The 19,442-nt window shown below is 39.8% G+C and overlaps 1 protein-coding gene across 1 annotated transcript in view; it reads left to right on the top strand.

Moving 5' to 3' along the window:
- The window catches only part of RFX6 (regulatory factor X6), a 37,504-nt gene extending 26,566 nt beyond the window's left edge, over positions 1-10,938 (top strand). Inside the window, exons 12-19 of the mRNA XM_063331087.1 lie at positions 836-980; positions 2,276-2,385; positions 4,423-4,540; positions 5,637-5,759; positions 7,163-7,372; positions 7,895-8,404; positions 9,393-9,611; positions 10,772-10,938. Of these exons, the coding sequence (XP_063187157.1) occupies positions 836-980; positions 2,276-2,385; positions 4,423-4,540; positions 5,637-5,759; positions 7,163-7,372; positions 7,895-8,404; positions 9,393-9,611; positions 10,772-10,938 (1,602 nt within the window). The remainder of the gene's footprint in view (positions 1-835; positions 981-2,275; positions 2,386-4,422; positions 4,541-5,636; positions 5,760-7,162; positions 7,373-7,894; positions 8,405-9,392; positions 9,612-10,771) is intronic.
- The last annotated feature ends 8,504 nt before the right edge of the window (positions 10,939-19,442 follow it).

The raw sequence follows: 19,442 nt of genomic DNA, 5'->3' as shown, positions 1-19,442 counted from the left end.
TAGTTTTCCCTTTCATAAGTATTAAGATGAAAGTGGGTGACATCATGAAGGTGATCACATAAGAGCATTAGAAGGCTAATGGAAGGGAAATATTATCTTGTCTGATCTATGAAAAACCCAGCCATGATAAGAAAATTAAACAGACTATGTTTCTTCTCTGAGGAATTATTCAGGTGATCCCCAGGTGTGGGTCTGTGCTGGTTTTGGCTGGGATAATCTTCTTCATAGTAACTAGTATGGGGACGTGTTTTGGATTTGCACTAGAAACTGTGTTGATAACACAGGGATGGTTTTAGTTATTGCTGAGCAGTGCTTACGCAGAGTCAAGGCCTTTTCTGCTTCTCACACTGCCTCGCCAGTGAGTAGGCTGGGGATGCACAAAAAGGTGGTGGGGGACACAGCTGAGACAGCTGACCCCGACTGACCAAAGGGATATTCCACACCATGTGATGTCATGCTCATCAATAAAACTAGGGGGTGGTTTGGTGGGGAGGACAGTGATTGGAGACTGGCTGGGCATCGGGTGGTTGGTGGTGAGCAATTTTTTTCATTTGCATCACTTGTCTTTCTTGGGTTGTATTTTTCTCTCTGTTTTTTTTTCCCTTTTCTTTATAACAATAACAACAACAACAATAATAATAATAATAATAATATTTTTAAAAAGTTATTAAACTGTTTTTATCTCAACTGACAAGTTTTTTTACTTTCACACTTCTGATTCTCTCCCCCATTCCATGGGATGGTGGTGAGTGAATGAGCAGCTGTGTGGTGCCTAGTTGCCGGATGGGATTAAACCACGGCAGGTCTCAGCGTCTTACCTTGCCTTCTCTTACAGATTGCTCGGCCAGCCCTTTTTGATCAGCACGTGGTGAATTCCATGGTGTCAGATATTGAAAAAGTCGATTTGAATAGTATTGGCTCCCAGGCACTCCTTGCAGTCTCAGGGACCACAGACTCTGATGGGGAGGTCTACAGTGAATGTAAGTCCATGGTGATATATTCGTACCATTAAAAGAAGTAATTCACTCTCTCATTCCATGCCACACTAGTTTACTTGGAGATGGACTGAGAAAAGGCACACGTAGACACTGCATTCTCTAACCTAGCTCAGTGTTAACTTCAGTAGCTTAAGAAAATGAATTGGTTGCCCTAGCATGTCCTACAAGAACAGAAGCTTGCACTGGGAAGTCATCCCAGCTAGACGACTTTACATGGTTGCTGAAAAAATCATTTACATGTCAGTTGCTAGGTGTAATGAAATCTCTTTTGAAATTTTGTCCTAATCATATGGGGATATTAGCACAGACATTAGCACTGATCAGTTCTTGAAAGATGTCTCAAAAATTCTAGTATCATTATGGCTTAACTTAATGGATATTTAAGCTAGGGGTTTTTTTTGTATGAATAGATTTTTTTTTTGCTGAAGGTTGATTTTTGAAAAAATACATAATTTTCTATAAAGTGCAATAGCTATTTTCATACACAGAATGGAGTGGAGTAAAGTACAAATTTTGTGGGTGTTAATTTTCATATACATACCTGTTGTTGAAAAAATGATACAGCCATTTTCTCTATTAAAATGATAGTTTTTGTCATAGGAACCATGTTGATCAGAGTTTGGAAAGCTGAAAGGAGCGCAATAGCAATGTGTTGTCCTTTAAATATTGTTACTTTGATCATGAAAGTTCGTTCTCTTTAATGGTTCACGATCCTATTCACATTTTCATTTGAGTTGCCCATTTCCTACTTTTTGTGTAATTGTTTTCTATTTTGTTCTTTGTCTTCTTTCACACTGGTTAAAAAAAGAAAAGGGGAAGAGAAATAACTGATCATTCAGGTGCTTTTTTTGAAAATGGGAATTGTGGAAGTTAGCTTTGCTTTATATTGTGAGAAAATTATAAAATACATGGGAGACCTAAGACAGTATACAGATCTGCCACATTATAGATACAACTTTATTACTAAATTTAGTAATATAAAGACTTTCAAGCCTGAATCTTAAAAGGAATGGAAAATACCAGAAATTTTTTTGCTTTTATTTTCTTGTAAAACTTCATTTTCTTACAACCTGTATCATTGTAATGCTTAAGTAATTAAAATACATATGTGTGATGGATGCGTGTCTGTTTGCTTTGCTGGGGAATTGCTTATTTCTTCACTGCTCTAATTCTTTGCTTTTCCTTTCCATGCTACAATATTGTCATATGGCTGGTGAGTGGCTTTTTCTCACATTCAGAATAGCGTGCAATGATATGTTCTCCTTTTTACATGGTAGATGACTCTATTACAGTGTTCCAAGAACTGAAGGACCTTCTAAAGAAGAATGCCACTGTGGAATCATTTATTGAATGGTTGGATACTGTGGTTGAGCAAAGGGTTATCAAGGTACCTTTCAAATGTTCTGCCTGACTCAAGACCAAATCCTACTCCCCTTAGTCCTTACACAGTCCCTTACTTATGCAGTCCTATTGGTTTTGCACGTGGGATTCTCATCTCTGCTCCATCTCCTTACTGTGACAGGGGAGTCCTTCATTTGGTGTGAAAGATTCCAATGCCGTTAGTTCTAATTAATCATGTTGAGTGCTGTTGAACAGTCTTACGTGTGTTACAAACTAAGAAGTATCTTAACTAAAACATTAAAGTCAGCACTATCATAAACTGTACATGAAAGAAACCTATCCACCTTATCTGTGCATGCAGAATCACAGTAGTATTTCTCAGTAATGTGAGCAAAAGCTGTTCCTTAGAGAAGAAATTCTTTCTTTCATGGTATTTGGATGGTACTGTAGGTGGTGTAAGTTAATGTAGCAGATTCAGAAGTAGCTAACCTGTAGAAGGATTTCTACACACCAGGAGGGAAGATACAATTTTGTAGCTTTATAAGGTGTTTTATGCAGTAAATTGATAGTTTTGATGTTTTTCTTCCCCTCTCTGATTTACAAGATACTTTATAATTACAAGTATTTTATGATTACACTATACGATTTAGGAATGATTACACTGTAACTCGGAACGAAATAATTGAGTTCTGAGTTGTAGCTCAAGTAAGAGAAATTTACCCAATTTTTGACTCTAATGAACATAAACTAGCAGAATAAAATGTTACACATTGCTTGCTAGTAGCTGAACACAGGTCTTCTCATCAGGTCTTGTTCTATCTGGAAATGCAGTATCTTATCCATCGTTTTAGGGAGCATCTTGATATGAACGGATGCAAAAGGAGGAGACGGTGCAGTTAGCTTTGACTGGCTTGCAGAAAGTGACTCTGACACTTACAGAATAACCATAGGCATGTCACTTTTGCTTTCTTCACCTGTTTTCCCAAACTTCAATGGAGACAGCGATAATTTCCTTCTTTTTAGAGCACTCTGAGTTTCCTAACATTTGCTGTCATATGTGAGCAGTACAGTGAGGAGCTTTGGATGATTCTGGGCAGCAGAGCCAAAGCAAGTCCTCATACACACTTACCCAGACACAAAACTCCCACTGAAGCTGAGCAATCACAACTTATTTTAGAACCGAATGATTGTGGTCTAAAATTGATTCCACAATTTCAGAAGACAATTCCTGATAAACAACCCAGGCAGAAAAGGTGAAGCACTCTCCCATTCAGCATCTGTATTGTTAAAGTTAAGAAGTATGGTTCCTAGCATTGTTTTCCTGTAGTTAAGGGTAAGAAATACCAGCAAGTCCTGATATGAGGCTAGGTCAACTCAGCAGAAGCAAATAATTTACAGAACATGTAATCCTTCCATTGCTATCTGCCTTCTGTTCATGCTGAAGTGTGGTTACTGTCAAACTCACAAAACAGCTTCATTCTGCTTGCTGTTTGAGAAAGCAACAGGGCATGCGTTACCACACGAACAAATCACTGCCAGAGCAAAGCAACAGTATGAAATGAGCAGCATTGAAAGCATCAGTGTTACGATAGTAAACATACCATTTTGTAATAAGAAGTCTGGCCAATGTTATACAGAATACATTAAGGTACAAAGACTAGTTTCTGTTCCCTGCTTATGTGGAATAACATAGTGCTGGAGGGTGGGGTTTTTTTCTTTCTTTCTGCCCTGTACACCTGTATATTTACAGAACAATTTGGCACTTTTAATACTAGAATATGACGTAATTTATATACCTTCAGGACACAGCAGAGCCCAAGCTGTAAGCTGTTTGCTTCATCTAACATTGTCAGAGCTCTGCTCTGGTTGCACTAAAAGAGTGAATGCTGCTGCTCTTCTCTATCACTTGAGGACACACATTGTGAAGACAGTTTGAATCAGGCAGCTTGATCCACGCTGCCACATCAGCCTGAGTCAAGCACTCCTTGAACTCTCAAGCATAATCAGTTCTCCTTTATTCTCTCCTGTGTACAGAAAGCAAGTTAGTTAGTATACTTAACAGTATTTTACTATTCTCTTTCAGGCAAGCAAGCAAAATGGGAGGTCATTAAAGAAGAGAGCTCAGGACTTCCTTCTCAAATGGAGCTTTTTTGGTGCTCGAGTGATGCATAACCTAACTCTAAACAACGCATCAAGTTTTGGTACCCGGGCTTTGTAAAAACACTCATATTTTGTACATACATGCCAGGATTTACCAGCTTTCCACCGTTTCCTGAGCAGAGAAACCTGTCCTAGTCTTAAGATTCTTTGATCAAAGCCACAAACTGTGTAATGGGTTATTCAAACTAAGATTTCACAGTAAATGCTAGCAATATTTTGCTGGTGACCTGTGTCACATGTTCATTTTAAAAAGGTATTTTTCTTTTGAATAGCTGTTTGATACTGCTTTGCCATTTAAGAGCTAGAAGCTCTGTTTGGTTTGATATGGCAATGGAAATGTAACTGCATATCTCAGTATAGGAGACAGAGATTTAAATTATTAGTTTTACATGTGGATCAGTTTCGTAAAAAATCACCGTTGTATAGAAGTTCTTGTGCACGGTATGTTCTCATAAAAGCAAAATGAATTTGGCAGACCACCACTCATTTAATTCTGGGGTCAGCAGACAGTCAATTCAATGGTGTTTGTGGCTTTTAAAAATTAAGGTTCACATGTCCATCTTTAGAAATGTTTACATTTTGGGGGATTCTTGGACAGAACCTTTTATAAAATAGAAGATGGTAGAGCAAGTGAAACTCACTTTATATCTAGCACATAATTTCCTAAATTTAGTTGTAGGTACATTATTATCTAAAATTCAGAAGGTATTTGAAATGGCGGTAAGGAGATACGTGTTTTTAATGTGATATATCCTTGAAATAAGGTCAAAGACTTCACCAGTTATTGTCTGGTTATTTAGCACAAGGCAAACAGAAATAGAGCAGAGGCATTCTAGCAGACTTCGGCCTTATCTAGCTCCACTGTGTGCCCTCTTCAAGTATAAAGCATGTCTCACTTTCATCAGTATTTTTCTTTGATGTAATTAGTGGTCAAATAGCCTACAGGACAGTAAACAATTGAGCTAGGTGGGCCAGTGCAAAGAGAGATTAGAGCTAGAAGTTAGGCACTATTCCTTGTTGGTCTTGCCAGGTCATTTAAAGTCCACAATTATTTGTTTGTTTCACTCGCTTCTTGTAGAGTGGTGAGAGATGGTCACACAGATAACTCAGCTACTCTCTCTCTTTCTCCTCCAAAAGGTTCTTTTCATTTGATCCGCATGCTACTAGATGAGTACATCCTGCTCGCCATGGAGACACAGTTCAACAATGACAAAGAACAAGAACTCCAGAATCTACTGGACAAATACATGAAGAATTTAGGTAACTAGAGCTTGGTTCTTTTGAATGTGCTCCTGTCTTTTTAGAAATTGACATATTTGTTTAACTTTAAACAGAAGCAGGTTCACGGTCTTCTCCTGAAGATGTAGTTATATGCAACATTGTCAAATTCACCTGAAAAGTTTGCGACCATTCACTTAGCAATTCATTCCCACCTTCCTACCGTAATTCACGTTATAACATTTTGTGGGAATGTGAATATGCTGGATCAGTGAAATGATCTTGGATGCAACAAACACTTGCAGGTACATCTGAAGGGCCACAAGCTGACATATGAAAAGAGGCGTAAGTAGCAGAAAGGGATGCTAGGGATTCCTAATCCAGTTTTTCTGCCAAAGCTTAAATACATAATTACACCTTGAACTAGGAATGTATTAAATGTTACCAAAATGCAAATGTCCCTGCAAGGTTGGAACACAAGTTTGGAGCCCTATTTAGTATCTGGCTGAAGTATTACTATGTGGAAGAGAAACAAAGTGAATTTAAAACAGTATCCTTAACATTTTCCATCTACCAGGCTTCTTCAAGGTTAGACAGTGTGAAGTCATATGCTCCGAGTCCTTTGCTATAAAATGAATGAAGATTGATTTGGATCAAATTATGGTCCAAGTTAATCCCTAAATATCCAGGGGAACTCGACTGGGTTCTGCTGAATTATTTTTTATTAATATTAGCACCAGCAATTATCTTTAACTTTTTGGTTGTTGTTGCTCTAAAACTGCACTTTGCTGCAAGAAACTTGCATAGAATTTTTCTGGCAGTAGATGCTGCACTTTTTCTTTTAATTCAGCCTTCAGGAAAAAAAAAAATGTCCTACCTAGCAGCTGTCTTATCCTTGGATACTTAGGTGAAGTACTTGAAACCATAAGGTAAAGTCATGTTTTCCACTGAAGAACAGCAAAAATTCCACTGACTTTATCAATAGTCTGCAGAAAACTGAAGATCTGCTGAGCGTAACAAATGCTTTTCTCTAGTTATCAGTATGAAAATAGAGTTCAAGCATTCCAAAACTGCCATTGTTAATTCTTTAGGATGAAGTGTCATGAGCCTGATTCACTCAGTGCCATCTACTTGACTTGATTGCTGACATTTACTTCAAGGGAATAAATCTGATTCATACCTTCACTATGATGGCTTCAGTAAGGAGCTGAACTCTGGAACGTAGATCAGGTCAGGGAATACGATACAAACAGTTCCACTGGAAAGATCAAGACTAGAACAATGTTTGTATTCATTGACTACATGCAAAATATGGAGGCTTCACTGGGTTTTAAAATAATCAGCCAAAGATACGAGCAGCTTATATGCTATCAATATACTAGTGGTGAATTTATGTGCAATGAGCATATGTAACAGCCACCAAGAGTTTTCACTTACTCTTCCAGATGCAAGCAAAGCCACCTTTACTGCATCACCAAGCTCTTGCTTCCTAGCAAATCGTAACAAAGCTGCTCCTCTGCCTGGTGACACTTCAGTCAAAAATGAGTGTCTAGCAGAGCAAACCTACGTGTCCTTGTCAGCTAGCCAGCCCAGCAGTGTATCTTCTGGTCTGAACCCCTTCGTCACAGGAGACAGTGAGAATATGCAGATGACAGGTATGTATCAGTTCTAGTTTCTCCTTCTCTTACTTGCTTGTTCATCTTTCAGTCCACAGTAACACGATGCTGTAGGAGGAGCAATGACCATATGCATTTATAAAGACCTCTAGTAAATAACATTTCATGAGCTCATCCTCTGTGCTGATTTACAGAAGGCGGCAGTTGTGGAGCCCTGCCAGTAATAGAACCTCTTGGAACAATGGTAAAACTATCCTATACCTGTTGGCTTGGTGAGGTTCTTGTGAGGAGAGAATGAACAGTAACCCCTGGAGCACACGAGCCTTGTAACTGCTGGAATTTCCCACTGAATGTGCAGTCTCCAGGCTGGAGAATGAAAACGGGAAGCTTTATAGCCTGAAGCCATTGATTAAAGGGTGTGTTGTATAGGTGGAAGCCAATGCATATCCTTTGTTAAAGTTTCAAATGGTAATGTACACTTCACTAGAGAATTAGTGTCTTAACAGATATGCTCTATTCAGCATATGAACGCTAATGACGGCTAATGCTTATTTATTCCAGATCAGATGGAGCTGTCTCAAAGCACTGGTCCCCTGATGACTCCACCCATTTCACCAGCCATGGTCAGCCGAGGAAGTGTTATCAACCAGGGGCCAATGGCTGTGAGACCTCCAAGTGTAGGTCAAGTGTTATCCACACATTCACAGTGCTCTTCCTACTCAGAACCTCTTTATCAGACTTTGTCACAAACTAATCAGAATTACTATGGAAACAATTCCAATTACCAGGCTATGTTCAGAACTCAGGCCCATTCCTCTTCAGGAGTTTACCACCACAGAGCAGAGCACAGCCGATTCAATGCCTTGAGTGAACAGCAGTTCTCCAGAGACTACTTCAGCAACAGTTGTGCTGTGTCTCCATACAATGCCAGATCCCCTTCCAGCTATGGTTCCTCATCCATGTCTCAGGACACACACAATATGCAGTTTCTGAATACTGGGAGTTTCAATTTCTTGAGCAACTCAGTGTCTACGTGCCCAGGAGCAGCATATCCCGCTAATGCTTCCAACGGTATTAATATATATTTTCTTTTTCTGTTGTTCTTTTCTTCTGTTTCTCTGTCCTTGATGGATTAAAACACCTCTCTGCTTTTTTCTATGGAAGACGTTTTTCAGCTTTTATTTATACCTTCCTGTTTTCCACTTCTCTGATGACACATAGAGATTGTAAAGCAGCTTAACAAGCTACTTAAGGATTTATTTTCCTCTGGTGAATCCTCAGCTGACCTCAAATGCATCTGATGCACCTATGCTAATCTTCCTTTGGCACCATCACCACGTCTTGCACAAAGGAAGCAAAACCAGGATAACACTGTGATTTAACAATCTCTTGAAAAGCGCTCAAAATATCTGCTATGAAATAGAGCAGGCATAAAATACTCTGGGATCAGCATAATGGGCCATTCTAGTCACAGGGTCAGGGTGGTGAAAGGAAGCATAAAAATGTGCGTTAGCATTAGTTTGAGACTTTGGCCCTAATATTTTTCATACGTAAAGTTATTGCCTCAATCTGCTTCAGAGATATAGCCGGCAAAACCACCTCCCTCTTCTGGAGGAAAGACACAGTGGAAATGTTTCTTTTGTATGGATTTGTATATGCAGAAAATAAGTATTATCATGCAGATTTTCTTTCAACATATACTTTCCTTGATTGTGAGCTTCAGAAGGGAGCACTGAACTGTGGATAGGAGTCCCCATGGTGTCTCTTGTAGACACTGGTTGCAGGCTACTGGTTGATTCTGAACTTAGAATGGAAAGGCGATTCTGAACTGAAGGCATGACTGAACTCTTAGGATTTTTTGCTCTCTTTTTACCACCCCTCTTTTGCGTCAGTCGCTGAATGTGTTACAAATATTACTAGGCTGTATATAAATAATCTTATTCTCAAGGGACTCAGACAGTAACACCTACCTTTTGTCCCAGGTTGTCACAGGGTCCTACTCTACCCTTTAACTTCAACAGTAGTTTCACTCTGCTTTTTTCTAATCTCCTGTCAATAGGATATTATGGAAACAATATAAATTATCCAGATTCTCACAGACTTGGAACAATGGTGGATCAACATGTTTCGGTAATCAGCAGTGTAAGCAGCATTCGATCATTGCCATCATACAATGATATACATGATCCACTGAATATCTTGGATGACACCGGAAGAAAACAAACAGGCTCATACTACACAGAGTCTTCACCTTCAATTGTCTGTCGGACTCCTATGCGTAAGTATAGCCAGTGATTGAGGAAGAGCTATGAACTTTTTAGCTTCCTAACAAGTGCTGAGTATTAATCTGCAGCTGCCATATATAGCATATGAGATGCAATATAGGGATAAACTAAATCAGTACCTAGGATGTATCATAAGATGTGTTTTCCTTAAAATTTAAGGACAGTGGGTTTAATAACTCCCATAAGGAGGACTACGGTCCATTGTGCCCATGAGGAGTAGAATGACTGGCCTGAATTGCAGAAAACTCTGTATTAGGAAACACTTTCTAACTATTAAGTGAGCTAATAGTGGACTGGGCTCTTCTAAGGGCTCTTAAGGATCCTCACTGTCAAACAGATCAAATGAACCCTGGGTCAGGGATGTCTAGATATATACTTCCTGTGACATAGTCCCTTCCTGTCCTATGCTTTGACAACTGCATGTATTAGGCAAAGCTCCCACAGACAGTGAATTTTAAGTGAAATTACCTAACCTCAAAGGGGTTTTTTTGATATATGCATTAATCAAATGGCAGCTGAGTTTGGCCTCACATTCCAAAAAGGGTTGCATGGAAGATATAAATTTGTGAACCGTTGGTTTCTCCACAAGATTACCTCTTCCTGCTATTACCGGTTAACCTTGCACAGAAGATTAGACATTACTTGCCTCACTAAGGCTCTGCAAGAATTCAGTGCTCGGTTCTTTAAAGGATGCTAAAGAGGGTGAAAAAAACCCCAGCAGCACCACGCAGGGACTGTGCCCATCAATTATCTTCTGTATTCTATGTTGATATGTGCCAGGTGGTGGCAGCGGTACCACCACTGAATATGGACATGAATGGTGCAAGATATGGAAAGATGAGTATAGCGCACATAAATAGCTTTGCACAATTTTCAGAGAAGGTGGCTCATATTCAAGCTGTAAACTTCATGCCCATAGCTGGATTTTTAGCAGAGTTCATTTATACATGGGTTTTTGACCGATTCCCTGATGGCATGAGGAGCCACTGGAGAAAAGTTATAGAAGTATAGGTAAATTGAGTGAAGTATAGAAGTATCCTTCACATGGTGTGCCTGGTAGACAAGAGTTTCCGTCAGATGAAATTAGACTGTGTTTTTTGTTAAATTCAATAGATAGAAAACTTGCAATGATGGTAACCTTTTTTTCCCACAGCTTCAAACATGCAAACTGCATCTTCTTCCCAGTGTATGTATGGAACATCTGGTCAGTTCTCTTCTCAGGAAAATCTGGAGTCCCATGGCCCACCAAGCAGAGATATGGTGTCATCTTTGCCACCAATCAACACTGTCTTCATGGGAACAGCTGCTGGAGGAACCTGAACTGGGAGAGACATGTCAGTGCCTTAAGCTTACTTTTCAAATCCAGACATTAAGGCTGTGACGAAAATCCCCTTCAAGTTGGTGGAATAGAAAAGTATTATATATAGGTGTTAAAGGAGCCATTTTAGAGATATTAGCAGCCCTCCACACAAAAAAAATAGCTATATTCAGATTGGGTCCTGCTTGTGAATCACTCAGGATTGTTCTTATCATTAGAGCTTCTCAGTCAGAAATTCAGGGTGAGCAGAAAGAGGCAGTGATTCTTGCAAGCAAGACTGTTGTAAAGAAATGATTACATCTATTCCTAATTTATTAAAAATGCTATTTTAGTCTTTCCCTTATATCTTTTTATATAAAAATGTTTATTTAATGCCTGTGTTGCTCATTATTTATTAGGACCACAGAGTAACTGTTTACTTTCTCTTATTTGACAAACTGTCAAATGTATGTATCCTACCTCCTATGGAAATGTTTACAAGGTCAATTTTTACTATTTTAAATGAAACTAAGCCAAATTCTTAAGTTTTTTACTGTTGTGCTCTGGAAATTCAATTTCAAGTGTTTAGTGCCTACTTGTGTAAGTGACAGTCCTCAGGAAATAAATAAAACATATTGTGGGGATTTTTTTTTTCTTTTAAAATAAACCACTTTATCTTAAAATAAACAAAACACGCAATTATCATAAGCTAAATAATTGCAGTAGCCTGCTACTGTAGCTGATAACTGAAACAAATGAAACTGTGACACAGAATGTCATGGGATTTCAAAATTACTTGTGGTATGAGCCCAAAATTTCTACTGGTGGAAGTCCACAAAAAAGATGTCTATCAACATGTATGGGTTTAGGGAAACTGTGTAAACTGAGACCAAAAGCCATAAAGATGATGAAACATATTGCAACCTCTGGATCAGATATAATAAAAAAATATTTTACAAGTACCATGATATTCAGTGTACCAACATGCATTTATGTATGTTTCTGGAGAAACCAGGTGAAGAGTATTTACTTATGGTATTAAAGAGGACAGAGAAAAGAACACACTTACAAAACAACCTTCTTGCTACACATTCATGAAAGAAGTTATGTTATAATCATAGAATCATAGAATCATAGAATCATAGGGTTGGAAGGGACCTCTGGAGATCATCTAGTCCAACCCCCCTGCCAGCGCAGGGTCACCTAGAGCAGGTTACACAGGAACACGTCCAGGTGGGTTTTGAATGTCTCCAGAGATGGAGACTCCACCACCTCTCTGGGCAGCCTGTGCCAGTGCTCTGCCACCCTCAGGGTAAAGAAGTTCCTCCTCATGTTTAGGTGGAACTTCCTATGTTCCAGTTTGTGCCCATTGCCTCTTGTCCTGTCCCTGGGCACCACTGAAAAGAGCCTCGCCCCATCGTCCTGACACCCACCCTTTAAGTATTTATAAGCGTTGATAAGGTCACCCCTCAGACGTCTTTTTTCCAGACTGAAGAGACCCAAATCCCTCAGCAATAAGATTGTCCCACCATCAGATTCAGATTAAGATTTTAATCCAGACTTCTGAATTGTTTGAATCTCTTTAATGTCAATTCCCATTCAGTCCATTGGATATAGTGGAATTAGATGGTAGGGTATTTTTGGTGGAAGAAAATAGATGATACCTTGACGAAGTTTTTATTTCTAATCCTGTATAACTTCCTTTAGTGTTTTCTACCATGAGAAGTCTTACTGCAGCAGAAAAGTAATAAGGAGCATTGGCTGGGCTAGCTCATGAATAATCCCTGATATGCAGAAATAAAATGCCATAGTTCAGTAATTAAGATGTGTAAGACTCCAGCTCAATTGCTTCCTAATTCAGAGTGAAGTCTTATGTTGCAACTGAAAGTGCCATAATGATGCATGAAAGTTTTGGTTTCAACAAAAGTTCCTGATTACATGTAGTGGTAATACTGGCTGCTCAAACAAGAATTTCTGGAGCAATGCTTTACATCAAGTGAAGTAAGCACTGCAAAAGTGTTCTTTCTTCATGGTTATTCAGAACAGAATATCTATTTTCTCCTAGAATTAGTCCTATAAAAGTCAGGTTCCCTATCTAAGCAGGTCACCTCTACAGTCAGTGAAGAGATAGATCCCTCCCATGCCAAGTGAGAGAAGACGGGGGAGTACAAAGATACTGAAATGCTTGGCTCCCTCTGCTGACAAATGGCATAGCATAAATAATTACTTTAAGCTGGAAACGTCCAGATTGTTGAATTTACGTTAAGAGCAATATGTAGAATTTAGAGGAAGTAGGCAGCCACTGGCAGGCAGGGTGTTGGTCCATCAGATCCTGCATAAAAAGCACAGTTCGTGGCACATAGTGACTTACATGTGATTTAGATGCATCATTTCCAGTCATTTTCTTTTTTTCATGTGAACCATTTTGCATTGTGGGGTGTTTTTTTGGTGTAAATTGCTTTATCTGCACTTTATCTGAGATAAGAAACAATATTATATCATTAAATGTGCAGATTCTCGTGATGACTGCAAAACGCAGAGTAGCGTGAAGTATCACACTGTTGTAAATTGCAGTTCGTTATCAACAGCAAGGAGTAATAAAAAATATTCTAATATTCAAATAGCCAGTTAAGAGGAATCTCTCATAATGTTGCACAACAAAACAAATCCATAATTGTAACTAGCAAAACCAAATGAAAAATTTCCATTTTATGACCTATTAGTTCCGTCAAATATGTGGTTTGATAAGTTCAGTAAGTTTTGTCTGTGGGAAATGAAATCATTCATAGCTTTTGTGGATACCCCATGGGAAGATTTTTACCTTTGGTAGCATTGCAGTAAATAATATGAAGAATCAAGGGAGATACCATTTGGTGGTTTTTTATTACTCAGTGCAGTTGCATTTTTGAGGATGCATTAATATGTTGGTTTTAATACATACACGCCAGAAAATCTGTGATTAAAAATTGTAGATAGTGAGTACAATCAGTGTCAAATGAATATTGCCTAAAGGAAAAACAAAAAAGCTTTTTTTGTTGTGGGTGGTTTGTTGGGTTTTTTTTCTGAGAAGGAAAGATGAAAAATGAAATTCTTTTGATCTATTTGCTAATATCAATGAATTTGAACTGCTGCTAGAAGAGGCACGAGTTGGATGAACAGGTCAAATCTGCTTCAGCTTCTAAAGTAACACTGATTCTAAAACAAATTACATCAATCAAGATGAAGCTATATTGGAGAAGAACTGATTGTCTTGTGTGCCATTGTCCTGTGCCTAGCAAGCAACAGGGAAACTGTTCGTGCTGGAAGACAAGTGCAGTTCTTCAACTCTGAAGGCAATTAAGACTATGGGAATTTTGCTCCAAACTCAAAATAGCAAAGAAAGATTGCCTTTACCTTTAAATGTGTAGTGAAAACACAGGGAAATTAAACCTGAGTATCATATTGTCGCCCTACATGCCAAATGCATCTTACGGGTCGCATCAATATTCTGACAACTGTCTCGGTCTAGCACAGGAGTGGTCAGTGGTCACAGAAAGGAAAGGAGCCCGCAGCGCAGTGGGTAGAGATAACCCATTTAGCAGAACCTTATATTTAAGGCAGACTATTAGAAGATCACAGCCTCATTGCAGACAGGCCGAATGAGAACCTACACCTTATACGACAGAGCGCCGAGCTGTTTCCCTCAGCGTGGGATCAGAACTGAGAGGACTTTAGGCTTATGGTTCAAGTGGTCCAGAGCAGAAACAATGACCAAAAAACCTTAGAGCACTTAGAGGAAAACTGTAGAGATGTTGTCACTCTTGCAAAAGTGGATATTTGACAATAAAGAAACTAAATCTGTTAGGAACGGAATCATAGATCAGGCAAAGAAATACAATCTGTATTTCTGTAGAAAGCCAGAGAGTAACAATACAGGCCACTGGTGATACCTCTGGAAAAAGACGTGGTACTACAGGCTGGGAGTCCCACAGCAGCCAATAGTACTGTGCTAAAATAAAAGGGGCCATCAAGCTGAACCTAAAATTGTTGAGGCTGCTTGCTGGTGATCAGATCTAGGTATTGCAGGAGACCTTACCTGGTTTTGATAATGGGGAAAAGAGATTAGAGTTAGTTTTAGGGCTGATATGTCCCAGGCTGTAAGTAACAGCCTTTTGTATGAATAGTTTTGGGCTACAGTTTGATTGGAACCACTAAACTACGTTTAGATATTGGATTAAATTTGATATTAGCCTTGAGAACAGAGTCTGGGCAGAGTGGGCTGGTTAGTACATGCCTTATGGCTGTTGCAAGTAAGTGCCTGTAAAGCTGTACTAAATTGCCTATCTGAGACAGGTGACAGGTCTAGTTTTTATGATGAACTCTGTCTGTAGGGTTTGGGAATAAAAAATTGGTTTACGGGCTTGGATTCAGGCTAGTATGTTGGATGAGCCTGCATAGTGCCTGAGCTTGGCTTACGGCTCTTGCCAGCAGGGCCTGCATGGTATATTTAACATAACATAGTTCATTCAGGAAAGTTTGCTGCTTTCTTCTTCATGATGCACTCAGGGTGGAGCTTAAATCTGAGTTAGCTTTGTCATTAGGGTTAACTTCAGAGGTTGGGTCAACATGAAGCTGAGACTGTGAGTCAATATTGGATTTAGAAGTGGCCATCAAGCTCGGCTTAATGCTGCTGCTTAGAGGGACCCACAAACTATGCTTAGTTCTAGATAAAACAGAATGTAGGGAGACCAATATAGATTAATATTATAGTCAGAATTAAAATTAAGTTTTACTTATGCAGGAACTGGTGAAAGTGGGCTGTTACTGCATTTAGTGGGGGTTTTCATCTTATATGAAACCTACTGCCAGACCAGGTGATCTAGTTACGATTCCTTCAAGGTGGAGGAAGGAAGTCTTAAGAGTAGACTTAAAGTTGATTTGAAATGAGCCATTTAGGCTAAAGCCAGGTCTAGAAGAAATGAGTGAGACTAATTTGAGGTTTTAGGTGATGTAGACCATATTGTCAATCATAATTCTGAGGCTGGCATTGGGGAATTTAGTCATGGTTGGGGTTCAGGTCAACATGAAGCAACGAATTGGAGTTTATTATGGATTTAAGACCTGCAAGAATCTGTGCTTATTATTGAAATCAGTAAGAGTCACTGACATAGTCATTAGCTTCAGCTAAGAGTTGGAATAAAAAACTAGGGCTAAGTGGGAATAAAAGGCTAGGACTAGGTCAGAAATGGTGTAAACCAGGATTAATGCAGGTCTAAGTAGGCATTAGCTGAAACCTCTCTGATGGAAGAGAGATGCGCCTTTCACATTCTAAGACAAGAATGATATCCTTAATAGAAGGACTGTAGGTATCTGTAGCCTCTAGAGAGATGCTGCATCATTGCTAATGAAGAGACCTCAAGTAATCAACATTACTGGGATGGTGAGACACCAGGAAAGCAGGAGATCCTACCACAAACTCTGCTGCTTCCATGGTTACCAGACATTTGCAGCAATTACAAGACTCAGCAGATTCACTTCTCACCAGGACCCGAGCCTGCCAACAGAGGCATGAGCAGGCAAAACAGGAGAAAAATGGGCCTGGGATCTGAAATAGAGAGAGGCAAAATATAGTGCCCATTGCATAACTTGTGGTACCAAACACCATTTCTCTACATTTTGGATTCTTTGTTATTTGCACAGTTTTTTCCCACTTAACAATGGCTGCATGTTACAATGCTGCATGGAGCAAGGGTTACACAATTGGAAACACGTAAAAGATTATATTAGCAGCTGAACTAGGAAAATCTACTTCCCTTCCTTTTGGCTTAGTTGATTATTATCTTTGATCAAATAAAGGGCCACATGTTCATACTGCCCTTGTGCCCTCGTTGCTACAGTAAAGAGAGACATACAGTGAAATTGTACATTTAGAGTTTGATATTATATGCCTTTTTAATTCCTGTCATATTTAGTTTTCTCATATTCAGTTTTGTTCAGAAGCTGAATTCATTGATTAGTCACCTGTTTTGCATCAAGATACATAGAGATCACTCAAAATTTAATGAAAGTGACATGTTTTAGAAAGTCTTCAGTAAAAATACCATCTGTATGTAATACAGAGGAGGACAATAAACAGCCCTTCCTTTCTCTCTAGTACAGTCTTTATCAAGCATCATCTTCAAAGTATGATCAGCCTTCAAAAACTAGCCCAGACATACAGCGTCCTCTAACAGCATCTTTGCTTCGACTCTAGAGGTTTTTTCACAGGTAGATGTGCCATCCACTGGCTGACATAGTGGATCTGTCCTCCCACGGAAGCTATGAGTTTCTGACAGCCCCCAGCTTTCAGTTCTAGGGAAGTGCTTTAATTTGAGAGATGACATGGCCCATCTGCAGGCATGCTTAAGATAGCAGTTATCCAGCTTCTGGCTCCTGAAAAAGAGCTGATGGACTGCCTTCAGTGTCCTAGATGTAAGTCTTCCCTTTCAGTTCCATTTCTGAAACTACCAAAATACTCGTTCTTGTACAACTGATAGTATGGGTAAGTTTTCAAGAATTTTAGAAGAGAATATAAGAAGTTACCAACACTATTAAGTTCCTTCTAAAATTTAATTCTGAATGAAGAGTATGTGGAAAATTCTAGGGATGTTAATTTTTAAAAGAGTAAAATATTGAGGCTGAGACTGAAATGGACTCAGTCCATTGTGCTGGGGATGTAACACTTTGCTGAAATAAATAAATATGAACCAAACCACATATTAAGTTTGATATTGAGCTATTCCAGCTGATCGTGGTGTTTCCTCATTTGGAAGAAAATCAGGTCTTTGATTCTGCTCCGAAGTTTACATGAAGTGGACCAATGCCATCACAGCAAACTAAAGACATACCTGTATTTTCAGTTTGGGTTGCTCCTCTGCTTTACAGAGTGATCTTTATCTCCCAATTATGCAGTCCATCCTGTATAACTGCGGGAGTACACCCTGGCTTCACCCTTGAGCCAAGCAGTTCCCTCTGCAAGAAAGTAGTATAAATCAAAAGTTTGTCCACTCCGGGGTCCACATCTACTCTACATCATCAATGTGAACCAGATTTTCCTTCCCAGCCCTTCACCATCTTCCAAAAGTAGGTCCACAGGTCTCCTGCTTTCTTCAAGGAGCTGGAATGAGGTTCACACCGCTTCTGCTAGCAGTCAAGACATGATCTACCACGATAAGTGATATGCCCCTGAGTCCTGGACAACTCAGACACAAGCAAAGCTCAAATATTTAGGCCTGGAATTGTGTCCTTCTCTAGTCTACCTCCAGACAAAAAAATGTTTAGCAACTGGTTGCCCCTGAGGGATGCTTTTGCTCAGCAAATCCCTTTGCTTGGCCCTTGTTGCTCATACAGATTCTTAGAGTTGTGGCTCACGTGGTTTCTATGTGAAACACGAGCTTCTCCACACTTCCTGTGGGGATCCTAGATGCCTCATTTGAAGCTGAGAAGTCTGGTTGGCACCAGAACATGCAGTAGTCATGCATCAGAGTACCTGACAAGCTTTAAGTCCCTTCATGTCTGTTGTCCCTGGAAAGTCTCAGTGCAGTCTGCAAGGTCTTTTGGCGAGACGTTTGCCCACCTGCTTGGGCTGCGCTGTAAACCCCAGCCCCAGGCTGGCTGCAGCCCTGCAACAAGGCAATCAAAGAGAGTTAACACCAACTTTCAAGAAATACTGGTCACTTAGCAGAGCACATTGGGCTGGGCATCACACAGCATCTCAGCTGAAATTGGATGATGTTCAGACAGCGTGCAGTGGAGATGGTGTGTTTAATCAACATTTGACTGTGCGTTACCTGTCCTGGGGGCTAATCTGAGAGGAGACCAGAGAGATAAACTAACGAGTGCCCGAGCATTTCTGAAAATGGAGTTTGGAGTTTAGCTTTATTAACACTGATGGGTGCAGAGACCTTTTGATACGTATGAGGACCTAATCCTTAATCCTGTAAGTAGTAGAAGATACCTGCTAGAAATGTCCAGGCATCTAATTTATAGAAAGCTTACTTTTATAGCAATACTTACCCATCTGTGTCTAAGGAACCAGATCTTCACCCTTGCAATGCTGAGCCAGAACAAGACACTAAAACATGTGAAAAACCCATGACACCGCAGGTCCAACGCTTGAAAAGGCTCTCCTCCGTTCTTTCAGCTTATTGACGATTGGAAAGGTAAGGCAAGGCTTCCACATCTGCATCTAGTTTCTAAAGTAAAGCAAACAGTTCTTCTGCGGTGTGCGCACTCAGCAGTTCCTGCTGCCTGCCATTAACGAAATGGCTTCGCCAGGCCAGTGCGTGCTGGAGAGCCACAGAGGTACAAACAAAGCTCCCAGAGTCGGGGTGGGCACTGGGGGGGAGCTGGTCTTGCTTCATGTCACTGGCCTACGGTGGCACCGCGTAAAATGCTACCCTTTTCACAACAACTACAGCATGGTACAAGAGTCCTTGTTTAGGAAAGGAAATAAATAGAAACATGCCATTTCTTTAGAAGGGGGGTAGAAATTAGTGAAACGCGGAGT

This window comes from Chroicocephalus ridibundus, chromosome 3 (assembly GCF_963924245.1).
Source record: "Chroicocephalus ridibundus chromosome 3, bChrRid1.1, whole genome shotgun sequence".
Lineage (NCBI taxonomy): Eukaryota > Metazoa > Chordata > Aves > Charadriiformes > Laridae > Chroicocephalus > Chroicocephalus ridibundus.
The sequence above is the reverse complement of the archived record's forward strand: the minus strand, read 5'-3'. Positions and strand labels throughout refer to the sequence as shown.